At 53.7% G+C, this 13,322-nt stretch overlaps 1 protein-coding gene across 1 annotated transcript in view; it reads right to left on the reverse strand.

Annotated features, from left to right (window-relative positions):
- Nucleotides 1–1,807: 1,807 nt before the first annotated feature.
- The window catches only part of LRFN2 (leucine rich repeat and fibronectin type III domain containing 2), a 202,056-nt gene continuing 190,541 nt past the window's right edge, over nucleotides 1,808–13,322 (reverse strand). The window contains exon 3 of the mRNA XM_086370657.1: nucleotides 1,808–3,836. Within this exon, the coding sequence (XP_086226783.1) occupies nucleotides 2,873–3,836 (964 nt within the window). The 3' untranslated portion in view covers nucleotides 1,808–2,872. The remainder of the gene's footprint in view (nucleotides 3,837–13,322) is intronic.

Raw genomic sequence — 13,322 nt, forward strand, 5'->3', positions numbered from 1 at the left:
AAAAAGACCTTTTTGAAAAAAAAAATGCCATCTTGGGCACAGAGTGGGTGGAAGGCACTCTGGCGCCCCTAGTGGCCACGTGTGGTGGTGGCCACTGTCCAGGAAAAAGGAAGCGGGGCTGAAGGTGAGAGGACAGAGCTGTCAGGTGGTAGGTAGCCTGGACAGACTGAACTATTCCTTCTTCGCCTGGAGCTTCATTCCAGACCCTCTACTGACCTTTACTCCAGGAGGGCGGGCCCATTCTCTCTTAGTTCGGAAGGCTCCCGTCTTATATGTGAACTTGGCAGGAAGCAGGCTCTCACCAGGCAGAACCAGACACAGGTGTGAGAGAAAAATGCCATCTCAAGGCCACCTTCAGAAAACCACAGAGTTTCCAGAGAAATAAACAGCAGACTTCACAGACACAGGAATGTTCTTTTTTTTTTTTTTTTTGTCTCTCCGAAGAAGTGTGGTTAGTTGTTTTTAAAACTGTACATTTTACTGTACACTTTTTTTTTTTTTTTTTTTAGCAAAGGAGAAGGTTGGCATTTGTATTCTGCCCACAGGGATGTCGCTTTCCAAACCTGGCAAACACAAGTGCTAGAAACATGTCATGTCACGACAGAGCTTGGAGCCGCCGACGAGAACAGACAGCTGGTTCCCCTCGCTTCCCAAGCCTACCCCTTTTCCTCTAGGCGTCTGAACCCAAAGGCAAAAAAGAGAGTGGCACTTGGGGTCACCTCCTCAATGGCTACATTTAGAAAAGGCTGAGTGAGAAAGTGCAGAGGGAAAAAGGAGAGGAGGAAAGTGGGGCAGAGAAAGGGAGGGTGGGGGAGATTTTTCTTTCACGCCACCAAGGCTGGAGGTCTCCCATGACTGCAGAAAGCTTGTGCTCCAGCGCTGGGAGTGGAAGTGAGCTTGTGGTCTCAGGAAGAGCCCGGCCCGGTCTGTTGATGACCTGGTCAGGCCCAGAAAGGGACTGGGGGAAGGCAGAGAGGCACCAGCAGAAAAGGAATGAAGACAGGAGACAGGAGGGAAGGTGAGGAGAGAGAGGAGGGGGCAGGGAAGGAGGAAGGCATGGGGTCTGGAGGCTCCTGGGCGGGAGCCAGAAGGCAGTCCTGCATAGACGGTTCCCCGCCCTCTGCCTGTGTGTTCTGGGCAGGGCTGGGAGACCACCAGCTCAGCTCCAGGCCTGAGCCCATCAGAACGTTTCAGCCCCAAATGGACTCACCTGTATGCGTTGTAGGCTGCGTGGTCGGCAAGTGGCAGAAGGAGGGAGAGTGGGAAACGGAGGCTAGAACTCTGTGGTGGAGGTTTGGGAGAGAAAGGAATGAGGTGGGGAGAGGTAGTGTGTTGGCAGTGAGGCGAGACCTCGGACAGACAGGGGCCAAGAGAGACAGAGATGCTGGGGAAGACCCTCCAGATGCTTCCAGATGCCTTCCCCCACACTGGCCACAAGTCCTCTGTCTCCTCTCACCAGTGTCTGTGAGTGTGGGGTTCAGTCTCCAGATGGACAGGAACCCGTGTGCCCCTCCTCATCTTGTCATTTCCATGACAGATCCGCCTCCTGACTGGCATCATGGAAGGCAGCCCCTGTGTCCCCGTGTCCCACCCTGAGCCACCTTCTTCAAGAACAACGAAGGACAGGCTCTACACACAGAAACGCCCTAGCCACGGTGAAGACTTGGTAACAGATTTCAGACACCACCCCCAAGAGGTACGTGGCCTTGGGCCCTGCCCTGACTTGGTCACTAACTCACTATGTGACCTTGGGCAGGTCCCTTGGACTCTGGCGGGAAGGAGAGAGAAGGTTGAAATGATCGCAAACACCTCTTCGATCTTCAAAATCCTACAACTCATTTAGTCATGAAGAGTCCTTAGTCCTTCGAGCTGGAAGGGATTGGAGATTTGGTACACTCTTGGTATTTTATGAATTAGGAGCCTGAGGTCCCAGAGAGAAGGGGTCTTGCCTGCTGTATTCAACTGGATATTGGGTGGTGGCTCTGAAACCCAGACTTGCAGCTTTGGACTCTGTGTCCAGTGCTCCTTCTGCTCCTTCGAGTCTGCTCCCCTTAAGAGAAAACCTCTTGGCAAGCCCCTCACAACCATGCCCCACCCTGTCCAGCTTCCCTTAAAAGAAGCAAAAATCCCAAAGCACCTCCATAAGTTAACATACCTTATACCCATGGGTCTCATAAAACCCTTCTCCCTCTCCCGCATGTAGAGTCCTGGAAGTTACCCTTCTGGTTTAAGCTGATGTGCTGGGTGTGGGGCGTTGTGTTTGAGAAGCAAAGGAAGCTGGGCCAGCAATGGGGGGTTCACTCACCCCTCCTGAGTGTGGGGACTTGGGAATAATGAGAGAGTCTAGGTGGAGGACTTCAATGTTCCCCCAAACAAATGTGCCACCCAAATCATTCCCTGCTTTGCTCAGCTGGCAGCAACTGCCCACTACCAGGGCTGCTGGGACCTGCTTTTGTGTGGCATAAATTCTCCATTATCTGTGTCACTGAAGAGGAGGAGTCTGGGACGTGGAAGAAATAAATTAAGAAACAAAAACAACACTGGAACCATCCGCAATCCAAAGCCGCTTGCTTATAGGCTACATTTGTGATTAGAAGGGCAGGAGCCCTGCCTTTCCAAACACTCAGGGCTCAGTCTGACATGTGAGCGATCGAGTCCGCTTTCCCTGAGCACACCCCGACGGGTGGTGGGGGACGGGCCTGGGAAGGTGTGTGTGGGTGGCGTAGTGGGGAGGGGGGAGGCCGTTGACAGGGAGACAAAATGGTCCCTGGATGTAAACATCACCATGGAAACTCCACAAAGACTTGTGGGTAAAGATGCTTCCCCTTCCCCCACCCTGGTAGGGTGGGAGGGAGGAGGCCCACCCCCAGGCCTACACCGTGCTCTCCATCACCCACTCGGAGCTGCCGAAAGTTCCTCGGGCCCCCACCAGGCCACTCTCCTCGAAGGGCAAGAGCATGCCATTTACAGAGAGGCTGCGCTTTGTCCAGATGTTCGAGACCCTCCGCGGGGGGCTGTAGCCTCCGGGGGCGACCCCTCCGGTAGCTGCGGCCGCAAAGTCCCCCATGTCGAAGGAGTGGCTGCGTTTGGCCTTGCCCTCCAGGGGCAAGGGGAGCAGGCTCCTGGCCCTGGCCGCGGGCGGCCCCAGCAGTGGCTCTCGGTCCGAGGGGTGGCCCTTGGCCGACGTCCCAGACCCCCTCCCGCCTGGAGTCCTGGAGTCCAGCAGCTCCTCCTTTCTCTGACTTTTGAGGTCCAAGGAGGCGAAGGCCCCCATGAGGCGGTCAAGGTTGGGCTTGGGGCGGGGGGCAGGGGGTGGGAGCCTCCAGGGGCCCCGTCCCAGCCCCTCCCCAATGCCCAGGGAGCTGGAGGAAGAGGAGTCGCTGCCTCGGGCCAGGCTGGCACTGAAGTCCATGAGCTCGTTGCGAACCACCACCTTGGGCGGTCCGGGCACAGGGGCCCCGCTGGGCACGCTGCCCAGAGCGGGCGGCTGGGCCCCGTTGGTCTGGGAGTGCACGTTGGTGACGGCCGCCGCGGGCTTCCCCGCGCCCTCCTGGTTGCAGACCTTGTAGCGCACCATGAGGATGACGATGAAAACCAGCAGCGTGGCCACGATGATGCCGCCGATGACCAGGATCATGGTGCCGCCCAGGATCTGGCTGTGCATGGACTGGCACTGCGGGTAGTCGGCCTTGGTGAAGAACTGGGCGCAGCCCACAATGTTGGTGGCCGTGAGCGTGGTGGCTGTGTCGTCCCACATGGCCAGCACGCACAGGTCGTAGCCAGTCCCGGACACAAGGTTGTTGACCACAAAGGCCTTGTTGGAGGCTGGGATCATCCTGGGAGGTGGAGGGGATAGGTCCAGACGGGGAGGGATGGTGAGGAGCAGTCAGGTGATGGGGGGACAGGGGCAGAAGTGGAAGAAAGAGATAGGGTGACAGAGAGGAGATGTGGAGAAGGAGAGAGCCACAGGCGCAGAGAGAATGAGGCAGAGAGGGGAGGTGACGGGTGGAGAGACAGGAAAAGGGAGAGAGGGCGAGACAGAGAGGAGGGGACCCAGGCAGGAGAACAGAGATGGGGGGAAAGAGAGAGGAAGATTCCGGGCCAGGGGGCAGATGTGTCAGAGCCGGATACACAGAGAAAGAGACATCGGCAACCAGGTGCGGAAAACAACCCAGAAGATGTGGAAATAAATCGATGATGAGTGTGACCAAGAAGGGAATGGAACAGGAGGTAGTTGACGGTGGAAAGCGGTTAGAGTTGGAGGTTCGGAGACCAAAGGGGAGAGATTCAGGGGAGAGGAGAGAGAGAAGGCATGGGGGAGGGGCGGAGGGGGAGGCAGAGAGATTAAAGATGTGAAGCAGCAGCAATTAAACAAAAGGGACTCCCCACCTCCTTCTGCCTTGTCTGCTTCAAACAGCCCCCTCAGTCTCTGGGCCATGGGGGTGAGACTCAGGTCAGCCATAGCCTCCCAGCCCGAGGGCTGCCTCCACCCGCTGTCTGTCCTGGGAGATTCCCCAGCACTGACTGAGCGCCGTTCAGAGCCTGAGCTGTCACAGACAAGGTCCTGTCCTGAGGGCCCAAGGCCATCCTCCTCTCTAGATGGCTTTCTCACGTCTCAGGAGGGACAACTTCACTGCTGCAGATGGGTTGGGGTGTGTGGGGGGGTCTAGGCAGAAGGAAACTGGAGGCGTGAAGAGGGGCGTTGCTTGGAGAGGAAGGGCAGGGTGCAATGTTGAAGACTGGGGGGAACTCTGCTTCCCAGAGTGGGGGAGGGGTCCTCCGTCACTGCCATAGCAGGCCAGGGCCATCCAAAGACCCCCGGGGCAGTATCACTGGTTGGGGAGGCCTCTACGGCTCCTTCCACCTTAAGGGAGGGTCAGAGGGGGCAGCAATCTCCCCACACTGGGGCCGGTCCACCCTAGCCTTAGCCCTTCCAGCATGCCTTCTGGTGGGAGTTCCTAGAAACGACGCCTGTCTCATCCCACATACACTCTTGCAGAAATACTCACCTCGTCCAAAAGGAGCCACATCTCCCTGCAGCCTCCCCACCGCCCCCCAGACCCACACTGCCAAAGAGCCCGGTGTGCTCCTGTCCCCTGCTACTCCAGCGCCATCTGTGCCCGTCAATGGCTCACACCCAGGCAGCTTAATTGAGACCTCAAACATGAAATCCTGGAGCCTGAAGACTTCCACCTGGGAACTGCGCACGGAGGCTGGGACTGACAGGCAGGTATTGACATCTCGTCAGTGGGCAGCCCTGGAGGCTCCTGCCTCCCGCCTCACTCTCGGCCCCTCTAGGCTGCTGGGGAAGCCACACGAGGAAATTGAGTCCTCTGCCCCATGCCCACCTCCATCCTATAGCTACAGTGCGTGGGGCAGAAGAGGTGAGTGGAGGAGTTGGGGGCCTGGATCCAGCAAAGGCACTGCACCCAGCCCCTTAGGTCTATCTGTTCCACCTGTGCGTCATGGCAAGCCTGGGCCCTCAGATCACAGAGGACTGGCCAAGGCTCAGAGAGGTTAAGTGATTTGCCTGAGGTCACCCAGCTGGGACTGCCAGGATGAGGCAGTTGGGGCTTTGACACTAGCTTCTAGATCCACAGTCTGGGCTTATTCCTTTCCACAAATGAGGATGATTTTCCTCATCTCAGTGAAAACCTTGCCCCGGCCTGTTGCAGATCAGCCAGCCCCTTCCATGGAGCAACCTAGCTCACTGAGGCTCACGCTCCTCCACAAACAGAACCTTGGTTCTGCTAGGCCCACTGCTGTGCAGAGTTCACTTCCTTCCACCTCAGGGTAGCGATGTGAGTGTCATGAGTTGGAGCAGCAGGAGCTATGCACACCCAGAATAGTGCAATAGTAGGCTGTGTGCTTAGTCACTTCAGTTGTGTCCAACTCTTTGCGACCCTATGGACTGTAGCTTGCTAGGCTCCTCTGACCATGGGGTTTCTCCAGGCAAGAATACTGGAGTGGGTTGCCATGCCCTCCTCCAGGGGATCTTTCTAACCCAGGGGTTGAACCCGTGTCTCTCAGTCTTACACACTGGCAGGCAGGTGCTTTACCGCTAGCGCCACTGGGAAGCCCGATGACAGTAGAGCAAATGCTTCAAGGCAAGTGTGTTCAGGCTCTGCTTTAGGCACCCTATGTCTATCAACTCGCTTAGCCCTACAGCAACTCTCTGAAGCAGCTACTGTCGTGGTCTTTTTTCTGCAGAGGTGTTAGGCAAACGTAACATGGCCAAGTCAGTATTTAAACCCAGGCAGTCCAGCTCCTATCCACTCTGACCCACCTCACTCGGCCACCTCTCTGGGTCATGAGTAATAAAAGAACATATCCCTTTAGGGCGGGGATGGGTTGGCTGGTTTATTGAACCCCTGATATGTGACAAGGGTTTTCACACTCAATATTGTGTTTAAACCTCACCACAATCCCAGGACACAGGAGAGGGACTCTGAGCCTAGAAATCATCTCAGTATTTAGCTGTCTTATCCTGGAAGCAGACCCGGCTATTACTACTACTACTACTACTACTACTACTACGAAGAGTAGCCAACACTGAGGGCTTCCTCTGTGCCAGGATCATTAAGAGGATTAATTCATTTAATCCAACAATTGTTGGGAGGTCGTTATTATTACTGTTTTACATGTAAGAACCTGAGGCACAGAAAGGTTAAGTTTCCTGCCTGAGAGTGCCCAGCTAGTACGTGGCAGAGCTGGGATCCGAACCAGACAGTCTGGACCCAGAGCTTCCACTCCTGATCGCTGTGCCTTGCTGCCTCACAGCCACTGCCCTGTCTTCCTGCCCTCCCTGGGGCGACGTTGTGTGGACCCTGCCCGGCCTCTCCCCATCCCCCTTGCTTCCTGAGTCAGGGAAGATCATGATGCGATGAAGCTGCAACTGGGCTGCTGTTAAGGGAGGTGTTTCAGGGTGAGGCTGATCCTTAGCAAGCAGCTGGCACCGGGGATGAAGGGTCAGGCTGGGGAAACCCTTGCACTGTAAATGGTCCATCAGAAGCAAGGCCAGATAGAAAAGCCTGCTTTCCAGGATTAAGAGCAGAAAAGCAGCTCTTGTTTTCTCTGGGGGGTTGGGGGTGTGGGTGTGTGTGTGTGTGTGTGTGTGTGTGTGTGTGTGTGTGTGTGGACTTAACAGGAGAACTAGAACCAGCTGGCTCAAACCTCGTTGGAAATCAAGCTTTCCTTTGCTGACAATAATAACCAACATTCACCAAGTGCTAACCTTGTGCTGGGCAGTTTACATGTAGTATCTCATTTAGCCTCTTAACAATGATAAGCTATCATTCCCACTTAGGAAAGGAGGAAGCTAAACAGTTTTCACTTTCCCTTGGGGGAATGGAGCTGAGACCAGATTTGTATCCAGGATTCAGAGCCCGGTTCTTAATCACAAGCAAGACTGCTCCCCACTCCAGGCAGCAAAAGGACGGCCTGCGTGAGAAAGTTATGTGAATCAGGCACTATTCAAACCCTAGTAACAGAACCAACCTCATCTCCTGCCCATGTGGCCATGTCCACCCCATTTTGTTCCTGACTACTTACTGCCCCCAGACTAGATCTGGGGAGCCTGGATCCCTCTTTGAGACAGACTAGGACCTGGGGCCCTTCACTGCAGTGCTTGCACCTGGACAAATGTCTCCTCGAGCAACGGCATACAAAGAAGATTCCCTTCTCCAGGGGATCTTCCTGACTCAGGGATTGAACTGGGGTTTCCCACATTGCAGGTAGATTCTTTATCATCTGAGCCACCAGGGAAGCCCTACAAAGAAGCTGCTGCTGCTGCTGCTAAGTCGCTTCAGTTGTGTCCGACTCTGTGTGACCCCATAGACGGCAGCCCACCAGGCTCCCCCGTCCCTGGGATTCTCCAGGCAAGAATGCTGGAGTGGGTTGCCATTTCCTTCTCCAATGCATGAAAGTGAAAAGTGAAAGTGACGTCACTCAGTTGTGTCCAACTCTTAGCAACCCCATGGACTGCAGCCTCCCAGGCTCCTCCGTCCATGAGATTTTCCAGGCAAGAGTACTGGAGTGGGACGCCATTGCCTTCTCTGACAAAGAAGCTACAAAGGACTAAAAGTAACTGCGTGCATGTGCAGTTGGGGCAAATTATGAACAACAAGCTACAAAAAGGCCAAAACCCAACTGCCACTTCTGAGGTGCTAGAAGCAAAAGCAGGGTCCTGTGCATGATCTCTGCACGCAGCACCAACACAGGGGTGGGCAGACCACCCAAGCCACCCTTTGAGCCTGACCCACCAATCTGTCCCACTCTTGTCCCATTTAAGGGGCCAGCTCAACCCCCTTCCCCCTGGGGGGTGAATAAGGGCAACTGTACTTGTTTCTGCTTCCTCGTGCTACAGCAGGAGCCCCAATAAAGCCTTGCCTGAATTTCTCATCTGGCCGTTAGCAATTTCCATTGATTAAAGAGTCCAAGAACCCAGGTTATTAACAACTTCACTCCTACCCACACCCTACTAGCACTCTGGCTGGAAGGCTGTGCCTTCTGAACCTCTCCCTCTTTCCATCACCACACTCATGCTTTTGCCTGGGCCTCGTCGTTTCTGGTCTGGATGGATGCAGTGTTCTCCAAACTGGCCTCCCCGCCTCTGGTTGTGCTTCCTTGAAGTCTGTGCTCAGCACCATCATCTCCAGAGTGCTCCAGCTAAAGCACAACTCTGGACGTGTCCCCTGGCCGCTGAAACAGTCTTCAAGGGCTAACCATTACCTACAAGGGATGTCCAGGGTCCTGAGCTGGGCTCCCAATCCAGACTTCCCATCCCATCCTTGCCCTTCCACTCACATACCCTCATCCTAGCCCATGTTCTTAAAACAACTCAGAATCAGTTAGGCCTTGTGGTGCAGAGGGCACACTCACAGAGCAATGGGATGATAAAGGACCACTTGTAAATGGACTCGTTACAAAGAGTGGACAGGGGATGGGGACCACAGAGCACAGGCAGTGACCCAGGGCTAGCCGCAGCCAAGCTGTTTCCAGATTCAGGAAGGAGACTCACGCAGGTCAGCACTACTCCGAGTGTGGCCCATAGGAGGGTGGTCGTTCATGAGCTGTTTGTTCCTGGTCCCTGATCAGACAGCACAGACATTGAGAGTAAGCTTTAAGAATGTTTTACAGCCATTTAGCACTGGTTGTGACACCTGAATGAGTGATCATTTTTTTCTGATAAAGTGTTTCTATGATATTCTTAAAAAAGCATTGGTCTGCAAAAAAGAAAGCTGGTCGTTCACCACAAATACCTTGAGAAGCACTGGCCTAGGCAGAGCAGGGTGCCTCAGGCTTGGCACTGCTGACACTTGGGCGATGAGTTTTGGTGGTGGGGCGGTCCTGTGTACTATATGTGTTTATTAGCAGCATCCCTGGCCTCTGCCCACTGGGTGCCAGTAACCGCCCCCCTCCCCAGTTATGACAACCAAAGATGTCTCCAGACATTACCATCTGGGGACAGAATCACCTCCTGTTGGGACACATCAGTCTAGAAAACTTGGTTGAGGAACAGAGACAACCAGTGGCAACTGTACAGGGTGAGGACCAGACAGGTACCCCAGCCTCAAGTCTCTTCCCTCTTCCCAGGCTTCTGCTACTGCTCCCCATGACCGAACCCAGCTGAAAGCCAGAGTTCATGGGCGCGCGTTGGTCAGCCTTTCAGGGCACACAGCAGTGGGCAGGAGGGGCAAATGGATCTGGAGAGGCAAGAAAAGAAAAAAAAAAAAAGATATCTGGCACAACTATTGGGTCACAGCCCTCTTTGTGAAAGACTCAACCTGAAATCTTGATAGATTTCTTTCCGTCACATAAACTGGCAACATCTCTTTTAGTAGAAAACATGAATTGCTATTTTAAGTTGCTCCAAAGTGTTAAATTTAATTAAGCTCATACGCTCTAAAGCGTAATTTAAAACTGCCACCCCAAGTGCTTACCCAGGAAACACAAAACAAGCGTTAAGTGGCTGCTTCTGAGCTGTTTTTCCTCCTCCCCCCCCCCCATTAATATTCTTTTGGTATTTGTTCATTCAGTTTAACACTAGCAAATAAATATACAGCTGATTTCTACAGTTGATAGCAGAGGTTTTAGAAGAAATCACACAGGAGCATATTGGTTACTCTCTCATAGTGGTCATCATTCTCATACTGGTTATTCTCTGCCATCTGTCTTCCCTTCATCTGCCCGCTCCTGAACAACAAGGAACTACATTTCCCAGACTCCCTTGCCCGTCCCCAAGCTCCTTTGCTTCCCAGGTAGAGTTGGCCAATGGAGGCCCTAGCAGGTAGGAGGAGGGGAGAGCCTGGTATTTCTTCCTCTTTTTCTGCTTCAAGTGGTATCTGCTTGTCAGCTCCTGAGCCTCCTCTGTGATCCCACCTTCAGGGGTTCTAGCTCCTGCCAGATAGACCTGGATCTTAGGCTCTGATCAGACCATCTCCTCCATGTACCTCAAGTCCTGGGGTGGGGTGGGTGGTGGCAGTGGCTTCTGGCTATAGCTAATCTCTGCGATGCTCACCCCTCAGCAATTCCATCACCTGTAACCCAACCCCAGTACCAGATTCCTTCCTAGATCTAGAATGCTCATTTTTTCCCTTGACTGAATCCTAGGTGACATAAGAACATATACTTTACACGACAAGAAGGAAAAAATTGTTTTTTCCTTGCATTTCTGGAGAAAACTGTCATTACTTCATGTCAGTAGCATCACATCTTATCTAGTAGAACTCCAGCTGAAGGCAGCACTTTGCCACCTTCTCGGAATCACTCATCACTCCCCAAATCTACCACCTGGCACTTTTGCACAGAGCAGACCCTCATCCTGGAAATCACTTGTGTTTTCCACCTGGTGACCTCGTCTTTCGAGGCCTGACTCAGCGTCACCTCCGACCCCATCTCTACTCTCTGCTCCCACAGCCCCTCCTGCCTTCCTCCAATAGAGCCCTTCTCCACAGATGCCTGTGTCTCCCTGGAGGACATGGGCTGTGTCTTCATCTTTGCATCTCCTCTGCCAATTCATAGTATCTGGCCTTGAGTCACTGCTGAGTAAATATTTACCCTATGGTTGAGCAGTGAATGAAAGAGTGCTTTGCTAAATGTTAAGGCCTGTACAAATTTGAGGGATTCTTAGTTAAATATAATACGATGGCTGGTGACTCTCAGACACTGGCTGGTCCTAAGGAAATCTTCCTGGAAAGGCATTTTTCTACATCTTTGAAGGGCACCCCTGACAATCTTTATGAACTTGCACATAGATACATGTTGGACTGTGTGAGTGCAAGTGAATGTGTGTGTGTGTGTGTGTGTGTGTGTGTGAAAAGATGTGTGGGAGACATGTCTGTGTGTCTATCATTTGAGAGTTGACTGCCTGAGTATTTGTGTGTGTGTGTGTGTGTGTGTAAGTGTTCACATACAAATGGTACACAAAAGTTCTGCTTCCATCCAGCGTTGGTTACTGCTATGTCCCTCTTCTACCCAGCTTCCTCAGTGCCCCAGAGACTCCACATGTCCCCCAGTACTTCTGAGGGGACTCCCCACATGACCTCTCCCAGAGACCCTTGCAGGCCAAGTCTACTTCTCCCTAACTGCTACCTTTAAAGCTACTGCTAGCTTTACTACCGGAGAATGCGATGGCACCCCACTCCAGTACTCTTGCCTGGAAAATCCCATGGATGGAGGAGCCTGGTAGGCTACAGTCCATGGGGTTGCAAAGAGTCGGACACGACTGAGTGACGACTTCACTTTCACTTTTCACTTTCATGCATTGGAGAAGGAAATGGCAGCCCACTTCAGTGTTCTTGCCTGGAGAATCCCAGGGACGGGGGAGCCTGGTGGGCTGCCGTCTATGGGGTCACACAGAGTCGGACACGACTGAAGCGACTTAGCAGCAGCAGCAGCAGCTTTACTACTACTACTACTACTACTACTACTACTACCATTAAAGCTATACTACTCCTGGAACATCTGGGAATGGGGATGAGAGAGGTTCTTAGAGGCCACCTGAGCCTGGGGGCAAAGCCTGTGAGCGGACCACCGATGACGACTGGCCCCCTTTCGTGGGCTCACTCCAGACCGCACTCCCCAGCCACCTGTGCCCTGGGCGGCATCCAGGTGGTGAGTGCTGGCAAAGGGGACACAGCAGCAGCAGTGTGTATACCTCTGGGCCAGGCCCAGAAACAGGGGGACTCCCTGCTCCATTCTCCCTGGACCCTGGGTGCGGTGACCAGCCTCAGCCCACCCGAGGGGCGCTGGAAACCTGGTGCCCAAGTCTGCATGTGAGGAAGGCCTCCTGACAAACCTGGGAGACCACCCTGGACCCCCGGGAGAGCAAAACATCAAACTCCCCCATGCTTGAGCCTTTTGCATTTGCCTCCATTCACCCCAGGAGCTGGCCTCTCCTGACTAATCCAGCCCCCTGCAGATATAATGAGGTGACCCTGAGGAGTTCATTATGTGTAGGTGTGTGACAGAGAAAAAGAGAGGGGGTGAGTGTGTGTGTGGGGGCAGGTGACTGAAGGGGAATGTGTGTGTTTGTGTAAGAGGAAGCAGTTGGTGCTGGTGTCTACACAAGAAATGCAATTCTTGCCTTCCTGGAGTTGGGAACAGACACCACGTCTTTCACCCCAGCCTCCATCCCCTCAGCTCCCAGCACTTTGAGGTGCTCTCCCTTCCTCCCCCTCCCCCTCCCCTCCCCCATCAGCGATGCACCGGCCTCCTGCTGAGCCCCGGCACTAATTTGTAGACCACGTCAAGCTGCCCCCACTCCACTTCGCTGGCTCTGCACCCTCATTACTGGCTCTTCACAGAATCCCCAGCCTGCCAAGCTCCCTGGCCGGCCATGACATCTCAGGGCACATGAAAGGGCCTCATTAAACCAAGGCAAGCAGCCTGGCTCCCCAGCCCCTCCCTCTACCTGCCAGTCCCAAAGGGGCCGGTTGGCTTCCCTGCGCAGCTGCAAGGGAGGAGAACCCAAGCGGCTGGGTCTATCTGGCATATGATTTATTGAGTACATACTATGCACCCAGCACTTGATAGGCAGGGTCTCTCTGATTCTGCACACTGACTCTGTGAGTAGGAATAATTATCTCCATACTACAGATGAAGAAACTGAGACTCAGGTAGATCAGTCACCTGCTCAAGTTCACACAGCTGGAAGGCGGCTGAGCCAGCTTTGTAAGCCAGGGCTGCCAGGCCACCCAGCACGATCTTCCCTGTACCGTATTATTACCTTGAACTGAACTGGGCAGAATCAGATCATAGCAGAAGCAAATCTCAGTGTCTAGCTGTTTGTAAAACACAAAAAACACAAAATTGTTACTACA

The sequence above is a fragment of the Bos grunniens genome, chromosome 23, assembly GCF_055505025.1.
Source record: "Bos grunniens cultivar Pamir isolate PY7600 chromosome 23, Bosgru_T2T1.0, whole genome shotgun sequence".
NCBI lineage: Eukaryota > Metazoa > Chordata > Mammalia > Artiodactyla > Bovidae > Bos > Bos grunniens.